This window comes from Tamandua tetradactyla, chromosome 7 (genome assembly GCF_023851605.1).
Source record: "Tamandua tetradactyla isolate mTamTet1 chromosome 7, mTamTet1.pri, whole genome shotgun sequence".
In the NCBI taxonomy this organism is placed as follows: domain Eukaryota; kingdom Metazoa; phylum Chordata; class Mammalia; order Pilosa; family Myrmecophagidae; genus Tamandua; species Tamandua tetradactyla.
Genome location: NC_135333.1, coordinates 166,926,328 through 166,945,611, shown reverse-complemented (window position 1 = coordinate 166,945,611; position 19,284 = coordinate 166,926,328). Strand labels below are relative to the sequence as shown.

Sequence of the window (19,284 nt, the reverse complement as noted above, 5' to 3'; positions counted from 1 at the left end):
GCATTCAGCAGACCTCCTTCTGAGCTATAGATAGTCAAAAGGAAGCAATGCTGCCACACCTGAAAAGTTGATCTTCCACAGTCAATTAAGAGCTCTGTGATTTGAAAGCCCTAGAATCTATTTCCTCATTTATAAAATGAGAATAACATATACCTCACAAGCTAACGGCAAAGAGCAAATGAGAGAATATAAATAACATAAAGCAATAATCATGGTGTCTGAAACATAAATGATAGTAAGGATTCTACCAGTCATAACCTCTGCCTGGAATGCTCTCCAAACCCTCCCTCACCACCCTGTACGTCTGTATAACTTGGACTTTTCCCTCAGGTTGCAACTGAGACATCATTTCCTTTAAAATGCTTTTCCTGACATCATCCCAAAATGGGTTCAGTGCCCCTCCTTTATGCTGCCTTGGCAGTTTATCGAGATGACAGCACCTACCACATTATGTGGTCAACCATCCACTTAGTGCTACTACTAAAATGACAAGTGTATCTCATTCAAAACCATACAATCAGCACCTAACCAATACTTGCAATATAATAAGCACTCAATAAAAATTGTTAAATTATATGAATCAATGAAAAAACTACATGATGTATTTATAAATTTAAAAATCTCAATCATTTCATTTAAATGATGCTGAAAAGGTAATAACTAATGAGATAAGATTTAAAATGTTTTTCTCAATACATTCTAAAAGATAATAGTAAGAAGAATAAAACCTGAAAGGAAGAAAAAAGGAATGAGTTCTACTTACTATATCCCCAGACTACCAAAACAAAACTATTACTAATTATAGGAGTTAAAGGTTTAAAATTTCCAACATAAATGGTAAATATCATGAACATAAGCAGAGAAAAATAAAACCCACCCTCAAATGATAAAAGATATCTACAAAAAAGCTTACAGTTACTATCATGCTCAGTGGTGAAATGTGAATGCCTCTTTCTGAATTTGGGAACATAACAAAGATGCGCATTATTACCACTACTACCAGTTCAACATTGTACTGTAGTTCCTAATCAACAGAATAAAGAAAGAAAAAGAAAAGTATATAAAGATTGTGAATAAAGAAATCAAACTGCCATTATTCACAGATAACATGACTGAGTGCATATAAAATACAAAATGCAAAAGAATCTACAAACTCTAAGAATTAATAAGTGAATTTAACAGGATTGCTGGATAAAAGGAAAATATACAAATATCAGTTACATTCCTTTGTACTAGTGATACAAAACTGAAAATAAAAATTACTAATAAAAAATGCAATTTATAATATCAAAAACATCAAATATACAATAATAAATCTAACAAAAAATATGCAAGACCTCTGCAGTAAAAACAAAAAAAATTACTGAGAGAAATTAAAGAAGGCTTTAATAAATGGAGATTATATCATATTCATGGATGGAAAAAAATCAATATTTTTAGATAGTAGTCCTTAAATTGGTCCATAGATTCAATAAAATCCAAACAGAATTTTTGGTATAAACTGGCAAGCTGATTCTAAAATTCATATGGAAATGCAAAGGACTTATAATAGTCAAAGCAAAGTTGGAAGACTCATATGACCAAGTATCAAAACTTAACATAAAGCTACAATAATGAAGACAGTGTGATATTAAATCAAGAACAGTCAATGAGACCAACGGAACAAATTAGAATGACTAGTAACTGACATTTAATTACCAGTTTTACAATGAATGCATTATTGTAATTCAGCGGAGAGAGGATGGAACAATAATGCTGGAGCATTTTTGGATATCCACATGGGAAGTTGACCCCTATATCTCTTCATGAACAAAAATTATTTTGGAATGGATAATAGACCTAAATGAGAAAAGTAAAACAATAAAGCTTCTAGACAAAAACACAGGAAAATAACTTCAAGATGCTAGGGCAAGCAAGGTTCTTCAAGAGGACATAGAAAGGAGCAACTATAAAAGAAAATCTATATATTGGTCTTCATTAACTTCAAGGACTTCTATTCATTAAAGACAACAACTTTAAGAGAATAAAAAGACAAACTAGAGGCTGAAAGGAGATATGTGTAATATGTATAACCAAAAAAAGAGTCATATCTAGAACATATAATAAATAAATAAATGACAGAAACACAAATAACCCAATACTTGAACTTCACAAGAGGGCATACAAAAAGCATATGAAAATGTGCTCAACATCATTCATCACAGCGAAATGAAAATTAAAACCTTAATGAAAAATCATTACACACCTATCAAAATAGCTAAGAGAGACAATACCAAGTATTAGCAAAACATATGCAGCAACTGAATCTTACATGCATTGCTGATAGAAGTGTAAAATGGCACAAGCACTTTAGAAAACTATTTGGCAATTTTTAATAAAATAAAACTTTAGGCTACCATAAGGCCCAGTAATTCACCTCTTGGTATTTACTCAAGAGAAATGAAAACACATATTCACAAAAACATTTGTACAAAATTATTCATAGTAGCTTTATTCATAACAGCTAAAAACTAGAAACAACCCAAATATCAACAACAGAATGCATAAACTCTGGGGCAATCATATAATGGAACATTACAGAGTATTAAGACAGTCTGAACTACTATTTCATGCAACAAAGTGAACAAACTTATAGACACAATAACAATAAAAAACCCAGAAACATATGACTCCTTTTATGAAGTAGGGGTGCTGACTGAAAAGGGCAGGAGGGAGTCCTTTTAGTATGCTGGAAATGTTCTGTAACTTGATCCTGGTTAGTTACACAAGTACATGCATATATTAAAAAAATCATCAAACTGTACAATTAAGACATGTGCACTTTATTATATGTAAATCTGTAGTGACATGTTCTTAAACTTAATCCGCATTCCTATGGGTGTGAACCCACTATAAATAAACAGAATCTATTGAAGATGTTATTTTTAGTTAAGATGTGGCCCAAATGAATAAGGGCAGGTCTTAATCCAGAATAATGGAGGCTTTATAAAGAGAACCAGGAAGTCATAGAAGAGAAAGGAAAGGACATCATCGTGTGATGGGAGAGCCAAGAAACCTCAAAGATCGCAGCAGCCAACCCCAGAACACCAGTGTTCATGGAGAAACCAAGTCCTCTAGTCTCCAAAACTGTGAGATAATAAATTTCCATTGTTTAAGATAACCCATTACATGATATTTGTGATAGTAGCTGAGGCAAGCTAAGACAGAGTAATACATCAATTTTTTTTTTTTAATTTCAATCTTTTCACACAATTAGGCCAAAGCCTATAACCAAATCTAATGTTTTCAGGCATAGTCCATTCCGGTTTTAATGAAAATGTTCTGAAGTAATATTCTTATCCTTGATCTAAATTGTATGCTACTGAAAAGTCAGCCCAGAATTTATAAACCTAAATGCGTATGCTTCTAATATGAAAAAAAAAAGAGAAAATTACTCTATTTCCTCTTAACACTAGATACAATTTTTTCACAATAGCTCCTAAGCCTATTCCTGCATTATCAAAATACAAATAAACACAAAGGGAATTGCAAAAATGAAATACAATTTCCTGTTTTTATGACAATTTTAATACATTCTAAAGCCCAACTCTGTGGAAAATCACTTATCCTCATCCACAAAGTGCAGAAAGTAAAACTACCTTTAAAGGATTTTCGATAGTTCAAAGATTCTACGAATCTGATATTCAACTAAGCAAAAACTTTGATTAATTGCCTAAATGCATTCCAAAATAAAAATCAAATCTTTAGTCTTGCATTAAAAGTCCCACACAGAAACCACCTTATTTACCTTTCCAATCTTTTCTTATTCTGGTCCCTATCTAAATTGCACTCTCCTCTCACCATATTTTTGTTCATGTGATTTCCTCCATATAAAATACCACTCTTCTAAAGTTCTATATTAGCCTACTAAAATCTCTGTCTTCTCTAACACATTCATCCATTCATATATTTACTCAGCATCTATTCCATGTAAGGCACTAAACTGAACAATAATTTGAGGACAAAGAAACAAGACATGGTTCCAACTATAACGTCAGTAGATGAAGAGCTCATCCTTATATAAGTCAGGATCAAATAATTGGTTAATAGAGGCCAGTTTATATTCTGATAGTAAAAAAATGACAAAAATCAGTTAACTCTTAAGCCCAGTGGAAATTCTCCCTCCTTCAATTTCCCTATTCCTAATCATATATCCTTTCTCCAAACTGTTTTAAGTCACCATAAGACTGTTTTATAACAATCTCCCATAATACCATTTATATGAACATATCTCTTTTATTCCCCTCCTGATTCATACAAAACTTGAAAAAAATAGAAAATTTTCTATATATTTTAATATCTATTATATTTTTCTTAAACTATACATAAATACTATCAAAGTGATTTAAAAAACTGCTTTCCAAAAATGAAGATCTTTCATAATTTCTCCAATAATACATTACAATAAAAAGTAAGGAATAAAAGACGTTCCACCTCAATGGAAATTTTCGTGGAGAATTTTATGGAAAGTGATTCAAGAATTGGATTTCCTAAAAAACTGATTTTATTCTCTTAAGAACTTTTAATAGACTAATTTTCAATAAAAGTAAAACATTTCACCAACCAATTATCCTTTATAAAAATTTTCCTAAATAGCCCTGTCATTAACTTGAAATGTATGAATACTTTTGATACTTTACCAATCATACACTTAGGGGGAAAAAAAAAAAAACACCTCAATTACCTTGTGTCCCCACATACTCAATTATCCCATGTCTACTACAGAATATTTTTGAACATAAATCCCTCTCTTGTAGCTGACAGTTTGAACTATGCAACAAATGCTGTAACAATAATGACATAGAAAGATTAATATCCATGGTTTAGACTTTACCTATATTTGTGTCTCGTAACATATAGTTATGTTCTAGGAGAATACAATTATTCAATGGCATAACTGAACTCATGTAAGCACCATAATCTACTATGAATGAGTTTGTTATTTGAACACTGTAACACGCTTTTCCTAAAAAATAGCAAGGTGTAAGGTTTCAAGTAAGTTAACTACAAATTTAAAACATTTTATAACTTAAACTTAAATTCATTGTTTTATGTAAGGCAGCTCAACATCTATCTTATCAACTTTATTTTGAATAAACCATACCATACCTGGTTATTACCATGGCCAAAAGGAGTACTAGATAAATTAGTGGTTACACTGTGCAAAATAATTTCACCACTCAGAGACCCAGAAGCAACATAGCAATCATTCCAATTATATGTTACACATGTTACTTCATCTTTATGATCCTAAAAGAGAGAAATTAAAGTGAGTACAGCATCACATAACCTACAAACAGCCCATTTTCATTTTTGTAAAGACCAAATATTATGCTTTTGTCATTCTAATATTTGCTTCAACATCTTCCTCAAATAACCTTGAAAAAAAAGAAAAGAACTCAAATAAGTAGGAGGTCATCTTATTAACACCAAGTCTTCTTACGGAACAGAGATTTCTTTTTGCTAACCATAATAATGGTTAGGCACTCTGAAACTTTTCCAGGAGACAGCATAGAAAAGTAATTTTCTAAATGGCATTATTATCTATCTTAAAGAAATCGCTTCCACTGGCAAGTAACATTTATTGAAAGCTGATTGTTATGAAAGTCCCTGCCTAGAGTACTTCAGTTCATTTGAGAACAGAGGATGTTTAACATGAAAATGGCAGAGCAAATGCAAAACGAGTGGTACAGGCAAAACCTCAGAGGAAAGAAAAGACTGATCACTGTAAACTGGTTTCACAGAAGAAGCCCATGGAAGACAAAAAGCTTGAGTTCAACATAAAGAAAGGATAAGAGCTAGATTAGGGGAAGGGGGGGAAAAAACACAGGTATTCCAAAATGGAATAAACAAAAGCCCAAAAGCTAGAATGAACAAGGCATGTTTGAGTGGTATCAGCTGCTTCCATTTGTTGAGTACCTACTAGTGTGGGAGCTTTATACATTAACATTTAATACTTAGAACAGAGAAGCAAGGTCATTGCCCCATTTCATAGATGAGGGGCATGAGGCACAAGACAGTTAAGAAACCTTCCCAAGCATATATTAACTGCTAAGTATGGAGCCAGGATACTCCACCATCCATGCTAGATACTCCCTCTCCATGACAGGTTATTCCTCTAAATAGATTTATTTCAGGTACTTCATAATTTAAAAGATTAAACAACAATTAATATCTGGGTTTGCATCTCATCTTTGCCACTTAATAGCTGTTTGACATGAAACAAGTGTTTTAACAGCTCTGAGCCTCAGTTTCTCCATTTGTACACAAGAATAACACTACCTGCTTTGTAGCATTGTTGAGATAAGAGAATAAACATTTTAAGCACAGTGGCTAAAATATCAAAGAACTCAATAAATGTTAACTTTCTCATTATTGTCAACTTTTCAATTACCCATTTTTCCAGTTTTAAAGTAAAGATTCTTCAAAGCTCAGCTAATACCGAAATTAATGAACTTCCAAAGGTACTATTTTAAACACCAATTATAAAATTATATTTCACCTTGGGCTAAAAGAAAGGTATTCCTCTATACATCATTTCTATAATAAGAACTCAATGATATTATTAAGCCATATAACATAATTATGTTGCCTGCTTTTTGTTTCAAAATAATCTGGGGGTGGGAGGGTCAGTTAAAGAATAGATAAGGGTATATAAAAACAATACTGGCCATGGATTGATCTTATTGAAGTCAGATGACAAAATCCTAGGTGATAAGTTAATGGAAGTTCTATTTACGTGTAAATGTGTATGTACCTGTGTATGTTGTGTGTGTATATGTGTGTGCTTTAAATTTTCCATATTACCTTTTTAAAAAAACATAAAAATAAAAAAATAACTGTCAAAGTAACTTCTAAACATTAAAAGTACACAATAATGAAAAATAGAGTTTCAAAAATAGCATCATGTCCAGAGGCTTACATGTGATGAATATTTTTACTTTCCTAAACTGCAAAGTTAGCTGTCAAAAGAAAAACTAACTGTAAATAGTAAATTATTTTAGAAAATATTTCATTACCAAGGTAGAAATACATACACTTACACACAATATAAATAATAGTGGCTAAATATCCTAGAGAATTGAGAAACCAAATTCCCAATTCTGATTATTGAATTGAATAATGATTGTCATCTCAAAACGTCTCTCATTTTTTCAAAGTGCATTTAAAAAAATCCCTTATGACAACCAACCATATTTCAGAAAAAATGAAGTGGCTCACTTAAACAAGAGCAGGACTAAATGGAAAAGTAAGGAAAATGTTTTAAGCATCAATAATATGTATTAGTGACATACTGGAGAAAAAAATAAGATTAAAAAAACAAAATTTTTGTCTAATAGCATCTTTATTTTTCCTAGCAATTCTCACTTCAAATCTGAAGCATCTAGTTTTTATGATAAAAGTTCGAAATTGAAATAAAAGTTTGGTAACTACTCTAAATACATGAGATATCCATTTCTACCAGGATAAAAAAAAAAAGTTGCTTACCTTAAGAGTGCGATGAACTCTTTTTGATTTTAAATCCCAAATATTAACAGTTTTATTTAGGCCTCCGCTCACCAAATACATAGATGTGGAATTTAAATTGACACATGTCTGCTTTTGCTATTAAAGGAAAAAAAAGTTAATTTAACAGAGCCCAGCGCTGACTTTCAGTTTTCATCCAACACTTAGTAAGCCCTCATATATATTTGCTGAATTAAATACCATTAACATGTTAATATTTACGCTGAAGATTCACCTCAAATCATCTTTTCACATGTAAATAATACAGCTTATAAGGGGTTCCAAAAGGCTTCAAGAAAACCAAAAAGATTCCTGTTCTCTCTCCAAGGAACAGAACGGAAGTGACGGAGGACTCTTCGGAAACCCATAGAAAAGGGAGGAGGGGGATGGGGAGCAAGCCTCGGTCCATCAGGGCTTACTTACCTGCCCTTAAAGTCCCCTTTAAAGTCTGCTCTTGTGCCTCCAGAGACTGTCTTAAATTAAAATCTCTTCCCAGCTCAGAACATGCTAAAGCTAGAAGAGACTTTAAAGAATTTCTACATTAAACCCTCACTTTATAGATGGGGAAAGTTTCACAAAAAGCCCAAGAGATCTGCCTAGAGTCTTGTAAAAAATCTGCCCCTAAGAAACCCAAGTCTCAAACATGTAATCATACTGTGACCTCATACTCTTCCCCATCTCTGTAACGATACCATTCACCCAGTTTCTCAAGATAAAAATCCAGAATTATCCTTGATTCCTCTTTTCCTTCCCCCCAATCTATCAGAAAGTCCCCTTAACATCAAACCTGAAATAAATCCCATATGGGCCCATCTTTCTCTATCATTACAACTTGAAGCCTAATCTAAATTCTCCTGGGGCCACAAAAGCCGCTTTCTAAATCGGTTTTCCTGCTTTCACATCTACTTCCTTACATTCCATTCTCTATAAATAGAATGAGCTTTAAAGAATATAAATCAGATCATTTCTCTCCCTGTTTAAAAACCTTCAAAGACTTCCAATAACATGTGGAATAAACTCCAAACATTAACCTGGCTTTGGAAAAGCTTTCGAAGCCCTCCCTATTCATCTGGCCCCTGCCTACCTCATCTCCTGCCTTCTTCCTCACCCACTAATTCTCCAGCCAAGCTGAACGTTTTTCCATTCTTTACACATAATAACCCTGCATATGTATTTGCTGCAAGGCTTCTACACAGCCATTTCTCCTTGTCTACAAAGCTAATTTCCCCCAACCTTGACTGGATGGCTTCTTCTGGTCAATAGATTTCAATTTAAATGCCTCCTCTTCTGGATACTTCCATTGGCCACCTGATATAACTTATTTATAAATCTTATGTGAGTTCCCTGCATATATGGCTCACTATCATAGTATTTTTATTTAGTAGCTTATTGTCTATCTAACACAATGTCAGCTTCATCAGAGCAAAGACCATATTAATGCTCAATAAATATTTCTAGAATAAATGGCTAAAAATATAGAGGTCATCATCAAGTTCTTCTCACAATGAGCATCATCTATCTGGTGATGCCACCAGTAACTAGGCTACACAGAATACAATGTTGCATGTTGTTTCCTATTTAACCTAACGATGTACCATATAGTCACAGTAATTGTTCTGATGGCCAGTTGAATGCCTTAAAAAAGATTAGAGAAATGAATTACAAAGGAGACATTTTATGATGTAGTTAAAAGTTAAAAGATGAGCTCAGTTTCTTCAACTGGGAAGTCACAGGTAAGGACTAGATCTACTGTTCTTTCCTTGCGAGTCCATGTACCTCAAAAACATCCTCTGCACAGGCTAGCACGAGACTCTGAAAAGGGTATAGACGGCCCTCTCCCCTCCCCACTGGATTACCAGGTTGCTTACAGCTCTGAAATTCTGAATCAAGACTATCAACTAACACATATAAAAGTAACTACGCACATTTTATCAATGTTTCAGTATAGTTACTATAATTCTCTTGTAGGCACAATACATTAGGAATTGACTTTGGTCTAAACGGATAATAATAAGATTTAGAACCTGGTTATCACTACAAGCCAGAAGAGTTTGCTAAGAACTCTCAAAAAAAATCCTTTAAAGAAACTAGACAAGGATGACTTTCATCAAAGATTGATATATTGGGATTCTAAAGTAAAAAACAACTCAGAAATTATTATCTTTAAGTTTCAGAGCAAAACCTATACTCAAAACAAAATCTTTGATGATAGATGCTTTCTTATGGTAATATATTATTAATGTACCTAATGAACTTAAATAATTCATGAAAACTGTGTGGTTATTACCAAAATCCTGTGCCCCAAGATACAAGGCAATGGGTATAATTTGTTTAAATCTAAAAACAACATGTTCCAAATCTCTAGGTTTTTTAATAGCCTGTCATCGTCACTATAATACAGTTAATACCCATCCTTTAAATAGGTAAAATCAAAGAAAACAAATATGAAATATATTATTTTATTAAATAAATAATTTTAGGATAAGTGGGATCAAATCATATTTCCCCAAATAGGAGAAGTTTAATGCCTCAAATGGCACATGAGTAAAAAGACTTGGGGCTTATGAAACAGAGGTTATCAACACACTAATATATTACAATTTATGTTTAAGAAATCATTAATAAAGGTTGAAGAACCAAAGTTTGTGATATATTTACTTTCTATAAGTAAATTAAGACAGTTTCAAAATGATAATTATAATGACCTCACTTCCATTAATCTGCACTCCAATGTGATTTCTTAACTATGGAGGAAAAAAAGACTAAGAATTATAGCAAGTAATGTGGAAAATTTCCCAAATTCTTCTAATTATGTAATGCCCATGAATATCATTTGTTACGCACAGACATATACACACAGACATGCACAGACGCGCACACACATATATATTTAAGCTCCCAAACTGATTCTAGGATAGAATGTATAAAAGTAGCATGTATATATCTATAGATATCTGTATCTATCTATCTATTTATCGTCACTCAAGAGTAGTGAGGTGGAAATCAAAATTGTTTTGGTGATGACATCTAATTGAACAAATGTTTAATGTCCATCTTACAGGATCTGAAGATCTAAAGATGTTGTTCCTGCTTTTGAAGAGGGCAATCTGTTTTTTATCAAACCCTTTTACTTAACTCAGTTTTAATAGGGTGAGTGCCTGGCAGACATTCTCTCTGCCTTAAGCACCAACATCCGTGGATGTTGTGATTGGCTCACAGGCTAATCATATCAGTGACCTTTAGGACAGGGTTGAAAGGAATCGTAACTTCTCTTTAAATCAGATGAATTCATACTTTACTGCCCTCTGTTTTCTTCCTAACTGGACTACCCTACCTATCCCCATGTGTAAAATCATGACAATTCATAATTCTTAGAATCTGCTATAAAAACTTTGAAACTAAAAAAGAACAAGCTATCAACTACTTGTAGCTTTTTATTTAGACCACCTTATCTAACTAAAAAAATAGCTTTCAAGAAGAATATGTCATTGGAAATAAGAGAACCAGCATTATCCTGAATCAGAGGGATTAACATAAAACAAAAGGATAAGGAAACCACATGCAGTGAGAACTTCATTTAAAGGTGCTGCAACCAAAGTTCATTTTGACGAAGCCATCTATTCAAAGGAGACCCAGGGAAAGGCTGAGGCCCCTGAGCACTGGGTGGGCAGAAGCAGCACAAGAGGGCTACCATCAGATACGGGTCTTCTGCAGATGGTTCAAAGCCTAAGGTCAATAGGAAGAGGGCTACATCATTAGGGTACATGTGGTCAGGTCAACCTAGAACGACAAGAGAGGTCCCCAGCCATAAGCAAGGGACCTGAATGGGGCTCAGTTCTTAAAAAGCAACACCAAGGACCCTCCCATGGAGGGGAAATCGGGAAAGCTGGAAGCTAGTTAAAGAGGTGTCCCTGAAGGCAACCTTAGGATTCATTATTATTTATCTAAAGCTGTTTCAAACAAAGAACAGCTTTAAGCGTTACAATATTTATTTTCAGCATACGTTACGAACGATGCTTTTAAACATCTGCACATTTAGTAACAAGAACCATGATAAATAAGCAATAACCACCCAAACAGAACCAGGATTTTAAAAGTTTAAAAAAAAAAAAATCAGTTAAACTTACCCCTTCAGCGAGCTCTAAAAGTGGAACAGGTTTACACTTGCAACTTGAAACAACTATCTTGTCACCACTGGAAGATGCCGTTACTAGAAAGTTATCTAAATGAAGAGTTATGGAGTAAACAATTCATGAGCATCTCTAGCAGTAGACAATTAGTAAAAGAGTTGAGATGATAAAAGCACACACACTGAGAAAACACACAAATGAATATAGCTTCTACATTAGCTTTCAAGAATGGCTCAGGTTACTAATTACCAGTAGTAAAGGGAAGAACTGTCCTTCCTGGCTTCACTATCACTTGAAAGCTATTTAATCCATGTGAAATATTACTCCATTTTCATAGAGGCCAGAAGGTCTAATTTTATCCTTCCTAAATGAAAGTGTGGTAAGAGCAGCATCAGCAAATATCAATCAGCCTTTCCGTCTATAAAAACTGCTCAAGATAGTTAATAACTCAGTATTTGGTGTCAGTTTAAGCTAGGAAACAATAACCCTCATTAGTTTTCTACTTTCCCACTAAAATAACACAGTCTGATATTTTCTCAGGACTGGAATTTTTCTGATAAACTGTTTCAATGTTAAATATATTAAGATCAAATAATATAGTCAATACAGCAAATAAAAATGTAGTGAAATAGCAACATTTTACATTATGGGAAAAATTTATTTTAAATTTTAACTTAAAATTATTTTACCTAAATTATAAATAGAACAATCAATAAACACAAAATAAGTATTTTAAAGCAAAAATGATTAAACACAATAAGAAAGAATAAGAGTCTGATTTTGAGAGTCAGTAATAAACTAAACTGGTAGAAGCGAAAATAAATGCTTTTTATCAAGGAAAGTCTGATGAGAGCAGAAGCAATGAGAAAAACCTAACTAGACACTCTAATCTTAACTATACTACTTTTGAATGGTTTACATAATATTCAGAAATTATGTGAACAGGCCATGGATTGTAATTTTATAACACGAGTCAAACAAAATCATTTCCACCTAAATATTATAGCACTGAGAAAAAGAAACCACTTCCCTTTCCCTGCTTTGTCTCTGTTTTCTATTACTTATTTATTAAAAAGGAATGAAGAAAGAATGCAAGAGAGTAATATAGTTACTGCTTTTATTTCTTACAGTTTTAAAAGTCAAGAGAAAGTAAGGAACATATACTCACAGAACCAAAAGATAATTCATCTCCCTGGCATCTCACCATTTCCTGGTAATTTCAATAAAAAGTGTGATTTCTGTTGTATACTTATAAGAATAAATTAGGGTGGGCAAGAAAACATCTAAAATTTTTTGTTCATAAATCAGTCATATTTTAAAGCTTTGATATTTTCACTTTTATCAGAAAGCAGATAAAATATACTGCAATGATCTATTAAAACGTAATTTAAAAAACAGTACATGAGTATATTGCAAGTTTCACAGAATAATGATAATTTCTAGCATACCAAGTATATACAACATTTTTATATAAAAAGTAATGAGTTGGGCGGGCCACGGTAGCTCAGCAGGCAAGAATGCTCGCCTGCCATGCCAGAAGACCTGGGTTTGATTCCCGGTGCCTGTCCATGTAAAAAAAAAAAAAAAAAACTAATGAGTCCTTGGTTTACAGCCGTGGTCCTCACAGGGGTGATTTTGCCTTTCAGGTGAACTACGGCAATGCCTGGAAACACTTGGGTTGCCATAACTGCAGACTACTGGGTAGAGGTCAGGGAAGCTTCTAAATATCCTACAGTGCACAGGAGAGCCCCTAAAACAAGGAATTAATCAGCCCAAAATGTCAACAGTGTCAAGATTAAGAAACCCTGGTTTCACTCCCCTTATTTATTTTATCCACACTTAGGAGTTCACTAAAACAGGGAGGGCATGAAAAGAAACATAAAAAAGCTTAGGAAAATTCAATGTGAACATGAATTTCACTCTATTTAAGAAATGAGGTTATTTTCATCACAGATTGGAGAGAAATAAATGAGTACATCAGCAAGATGGAATGCTGGACAACCTTTGCTTCTGCTTTATTTCTGTCTTTAATTTCCAGACTAGATACATAAATACCCATATGTAGATGCAAAAGTTCAGCCCAAAACCTTTTGGAAGTTTCCCCCACCATTACATTATTCCATTTGATTCATTAACAGTTGATAACATAATTAACTCTACAGTCTAGATTCTGGTACCTAAGGTGGCTTTTTTTTTTCAATGTAAGTGGGCTGAAATGTAAATGTTTTACAACGAAATCTAACAGAATAGATTCAAGAATGCACCTGATTGATGTACTGTATAGTAAACTGTTTATCTTTGGTAAAAGGATACTATTGCTGCTCCAACATATTGAGCTTACTCCATTTGGTGATGTGTGCGGGTTGAACTTATCCACCAAAGTCAGAGATGAAGCATCCCATATTTTAATATCATCTCCGGATGAAGCAAATCTGAGGTTTTCCTGCATGACTGCACCTACAAATAGTTTAAAACAACATATATTAAAAACAACTGAGAGGTGAGGGGCAGGGTGGGGAGTGGCTCTATTGTCCCCTATGGTGAACTCACCAAAAGCAGCTGGAATCATCTTTCTAAAACACGAACCAGATCACAGTCTCCTAACTGACCTGCCCAGTGACTCCCCATAGCAGTTATAATGACAGCCAACCTTTTTCACGGGCCCCAGGGTACCTGTTCTATCACTCTCCCCCAGGTTCACCAGGCTCCAGACACACCTTGTTTCTGTTTCATGTAACAAGCTGAAGCTGAGGTCGTTCTCACCTCAGTGTCTTTGCATTTGCTACCCTCTCTACCAGGAATGATCTTCCCAAAGATTTCTCATAGCCATCTCCTTATTCACACCTCAACTCATCTGCTGAGCTCAACTGTCTCCTCTTCAAAAAGGCCTTCCCTGACCAGGGCTACAGCAGCACCTGATCAGTAATCCTCTATCCCACTACTCCACGTCATTTTTTTCATGGCATTTATCGTTATCTGAGATTCTTACTTGTTCTCCTAATAATGTCTTCCTTCCCAGACTTGATTGAAACAAAGATCCCCAAGGGGAAGGACCTGCTTACTACTTGAGTCTTGAAATGTTCCTGACACACAGTAGGCACTCAACAAATAATTATTACTTAGGTAACTTCTCTTATTAAGAAAGAAAAAAAAAGGGGTAGAACAAACTGTAACACTCCTGGGGGCCAGAGTCCAGTCACTCCCGTTTTCCAAACAACTTGCAAATTCACAAATACAGTTAAAAGAGGTGCATTTACTTGGTCTACAATACCCTCACAAACACATAATCATAACAGTGATTTCCCAAACCGCAGACAGAAGGCAGGGGAGCTGCTCTAGGCAGACACTTTAAAGTGCAACAAGTTTAACAGAAGACAGGTCAGGAAAAACCACTCAAAAGTGCGAGGGAGAAAGGGGAAGGGTGGAGGTACAGAAATACACAGCACACCCGACATTCCGGGTAAGGAAGCATGAGAGCACAGCATAGCCTTACTGATGTCAGACAGATCCCCAAGTCATCAATAAAATATCACTCTTATGTTCACTATGCCCCATTTCAGAGAACAAACATCATACATTAAAGACTGCTTTCATTCTCAAGAGAAATTAAAAAACCTTAGGTGCTTATAAAAAAGGCTAACTTTTGTTAAACTAGAAACTGGCTCAGGTGACCACCACGCTGCACCCATCAGCTAGCGAGTGCTACTAAGGCAGTGGCCTGCTGACCTGCAGACACACAGGGTCTGGACTTCGTGCCTAAACAGGTGCCCTCTGGGTCCTCTACTCAAGGAACAGTCAAGTGCTGGCACGGGGATCTCTAGGCAAAGTAAACACAACTGAAAGATCTCTCTTCAGCAACTCTACACCATCCCTGTTGACCGTGGCGTAGTGGAACTGAGTCAGGACTCAGAAAACCCGGGTTCCAAGGGACCGGCCTGGAGCGAGGGGGCAGTGACCTGGGCGGTCACTTAAGGCCCGTTTCTTTCTGTGGAAGTAGGGCGCAGGCGGCCGGGCTTTACAGCCACCTGTCCACGAGGGTCCCACAGGGGACAGGCGACGACACATGGCCCCGGGCTGGGGGTGGCAGCTAAATGAAATCACCCCGCAATCCTCAAGCCGAACCAAAGTTCTCCAACTCTGACTCGCCAAAACCGCAGCTGACGCGCAGAACTACTCAGCTGCCGCTCCCCGGAACATGCACCCAGGTGGGTCGTAACCGGGAGGCTCGCGGGGGCCGGGCACACTTGAGGACAGGGCCAAACTTTGCGGAGACAGCGCGCTCCCCGGGGCTGCCCTCCTCCGCCCCACAGGGGACCCCAGCGACCTCCCGGACCGGAGCGGAGGTCACGCAGGCGGAGGCGAGGGACCCGGGTCGCGGCCCCGCACCCCGTCGGGCGCACTATCGCGTCCGCCGCGCCCCTGCCCGCCCGGCCACGGCCCGCAACCCTCGCCCGGCTGGGCGCGCGGCGTCCAGGGGCCTTCGACCCGCCGAGTGAGATGGCCGGAGGGCGGCGCGCACGCGGGGGGCAGCGGCCTGCGGACCCCGGGCCCGCCAGCGCCTCACCTCAACACGACGGCAGAGCCGGCACCGCGCCCGGCCCGCTCCTGCGCTGGGCTTCCGGCTCCCGCCTAGACGGTTAAACTTCAGCGGCCGGAAGTCCCGCCCCGCGGGCGGCAGGGGGCGGGCCCGCCCCTGGGCGAGGTCGGTGAGCCGGGTCGCGCGGGAAGCGCCTGGTTGGGCGGCGCCTGTGAGCCGCGGCCGCGCGCTCTGCCCCCCGGGCTGCGCCTTCCGCGCGCGTTTGTTCGCTGAGCGCCTGTTGCGCGCCAGGCGCCGCTGGACTTGCGTGCACAAGTGAGGGCTGGGTCTTGGGACTACAGAGGTCCAGTGAACGCTTGTGGAGCCTGAAGTTAATAAATAATTACATATAAGACATGACCCCCAAAATAACCTCTTAGTTATCCTGCTGCAAAACCCTTGACCTTTCTTTCACATCGTGCTGAGAGGTGTGGGACACTAAATACCACCTGATTCAAGTGCTTCTCTGCGTGGAAATAAGAGAAGCTGAACTGAGTTTCCAAGTACCCCCTCTAACAGGGCCTTTTTAAACTCTAATGACAATTTCGGCTGAGAAAACTTATAATAAATATATGGCATTTCTTCTGCAAACTATTATTATTCTTTCATCGCAAGTGTATTTCTGAATTAGGTGCATAAGTCCCAATTATTTGCAAGCATATCGCAAAGAACTGGAAAACCCGAAAAAGTGCACTTTTTGCAGAACAGAAATTGAAATTGTAGCCAAGATCTGGAGATTGGTGGAGAGAAGCAAAAGGAGAAAGAGAGCAAGCAGCAACTGCATTAATTGTATAGTTTACAGTTCTTGAGTTTATTAAGTCCGATTTTGGTAATAATCAGGGACAAAAAGTTGGGAACTGAGAAAGTAGAGTAAGGAATTGGGACAGGGAGAGAGGGGAAAATGTGGGGAGGGGGCAAAGAGGCTCCAGAACAAAAAAGACAATTAACTAAATCTCTGAAAATTTGAAGCCAGCAGAAAAATTGAGTAGAGTATGTGAAACAATGTATATGACAAATATCATATTTCACATTATATGATATATTGTTTATTGAATACTTTCACTTTGCTAGCAGTATATGTGTGTGTGTGTATACAAATGTGTGTATTCCTAAAAACACGTGAAGTATATACTATTATATCTCCCCAATTTACATGTGAAGACGCAGATGTTAAGTAACTTGCCCAGTATCACACAATGAATAAGTGGTGGAGATAAGCATCAAATCTAAGATCATAAGACTGCAAAGACTGTCTTCCAAGCAATTATGCTATACAGTCAAGAGCCAAAACACAGCATAAAAGGCAAAAACCTTCATCCCTGTCTCCATTGATACTTCAAGCTCACCCAACCTCATGCTGGTCTTGTTCTACCTCTGTAGCTATGTGCATACCATTTCTTAATTCCTTAGAATACTCTACAAGCAAAAGAAGCAAAATATTGGAAGTATTGCTAATATATGAAGTATATAAGCATATACAACTTTTCAAAATTAGACCTTAAGACAAGGGATATTTCTAAAGACAAAGAGAGATATTTTATAATTGTGAAAGGGTCAATAAAACCAGAAGCTATATCAATTATACAATTATATATGACCCTAGCAGAAGTTCAAAATATATGAAGAAAAGCACTCGGGAATATAAGGAGGAAAAAGACAAATCCTTAATTATTGCTGTAAACTTAACAAAATTCTCTCAATACTTGACTAACTAACATTTATAGAATGCTATAACCAACCACTGCAGAAGAAACATTCTTTTCAAATGCATGTGGAGAGGGGCAGAGTAAGATGACAGTGTAGTGAGGTATGGTGTTTAGTTTGTCCTCCAAGCAGCTAGTAAATAGCCAGGAACAGTCTGGATCAACTGTTTAGGAGACTTCAGTGACCAGACATTTATCATATACTAGTTCAGAATAGGGGGAATGGTCAAGATCCCACACAGAACTGTAAGTCTCCTGAGCCATGGAGGCTGGCACCTCTACCCCACTGGAATGGCAAACTGTCTTAGAATTGGTCACCAGAGGGAAAAAGAAGCCCTCTCTACTAAGAGCAAGGAAGGCACCTCAAACAAATTCCAATTGCAGATTTATTTAACAAATTTGGACTGCTGAATACAAGCTCCAAGTACAGATAAACCTGGAGCAAACACAAAAGGAACCCAGAAGTTTTGCACCACCAGAGAAGGGCAGGGCTAACAGGGGGGGAAAAAAGGCTTTTTGAGCTGGATGAGCTCAAAATACTGGAAAAGGAGCACTGGAGCTTGGTACCAACTCCATCTCTTGGTTGGCTAAGCTAGGGGGAAAAGAGGGGGCCTGAGGTCTGGCTATGAAAAGGATTTTTTCCTCTGCTTGTTTTTTTGTTGTTCTTGTTACTTCCTAACATCCCATTGGACATAACTGGGGTCATTCTCAGACTTCAGCACTACCCCCAAGGGTGGAATTCACAAATGTCTGAGAAACCAAGTAACTAGTCAGCTGAAGGAGATAATTCCCTAAAGGGCATATCTTTAAGTAGTCTCTACTGGGAGCAAGGGAATGTAGCTCAACCAAGCTCCAATTGAGGTTTCATTATTTATTTATTTATTTATTATTATTTTTATTATTATTTTTACATGGGCAGGCACAGGGAATGAACCCAGGTCTGCGGCATGGCAGACAAGAACTCTGCCACTGAGCCACCATTGTCCACCCTCCGATTGAGATTTTAATCCTAGCAGAGATGAGGCAGGACTGAGACAAAAAAAAGAAATTAAAAAAGAATAAAGAAGGAAGATTTGGGAGTCAGCTGAGCTCAGAGTACTAGAAAGGGGGACAAGTAGAGCCAGGTACCACTTCTGACTCTTGACTGCTGAAATTTAAGGGCTGGGAGGCTCTGAAAATGGAATTTCTTCTTCTTTTAAATTATTCTAATTAGCTCATTAGAGAAAGCCTCAGGCATTTTCAATTATCAGTGGGACTCAGGCAAGGGCTGAGTTAAGATAGGTCTGAGAAACAAAGCAATGAGTCAAACAGGGGAGATAATTCCCTAAAA

General features: G+C 37.0%; 1 protein-coding gene and 1 long non-coding RNA gene across 6 annotated transcripts in view; one reads left to right on the top strand and one right to left on the bottom strand.

The window, feature by feature from the left end:
- Positions 1-12,950, top strand: part of LOC143642836 (uncharacterized) — a 98,115-nt gene extending 85,165 nt beyond the window's left edge. The window contains exon 3 of the long non-coding RNA XR_013155920.1: positions 12,806-12,950. This is a non-coding gene — a long non-coding RNA (uncharacterized LOC143642836). The remainder of the gene's footprint in view (positions 1-12,805) is intronic.
- Positions 1-16,338, bottom strand: part of NEDD1 (NEDD1 gamma-tubulin ring complex targeting factor) — a 158,696-nt gene extending 142,358 nt beyond the window's left edge. For 2 of the 5 annotated variants that reach the window (XM_077111718.1, XM_077111717.1), the window contains exons 1-5: positions 14,226-15,963; positions 13,989-14,132; positions 11,673-11,767; positions 7,528-7,644; positions 5,149-5,289 (exon numbers count right to left, since the gene is read on the bottom strand). In XM_077111718.1, the coding sequence (XP_076967833.1) occupies positions 5,149-5,289; positions 7,528-7,644; positions 11,673-11,767; positions 13,989-14,132; positions 14,226-14,244 (516 nt within the window). In that variant the 5' untranslated portion in view covers positions 14,245-15,963. Of the gene's footprint in view, positions 1-5,148; positions 5,290-7,527; positions 7,645-11,672; positions 11,768-12,843; positions 12,914-13,988; positions 14,133-14,225; positions 15,964-16,239 lie in introns of those variants that run through there. The other 3 variants (XM_077111716.1, XM_077111715.1, XM_077111719.1) reach the window with 3 other exon arrangements.
- Positions 16,339-19,284: the final 2,946 nt, after the last annotated feature.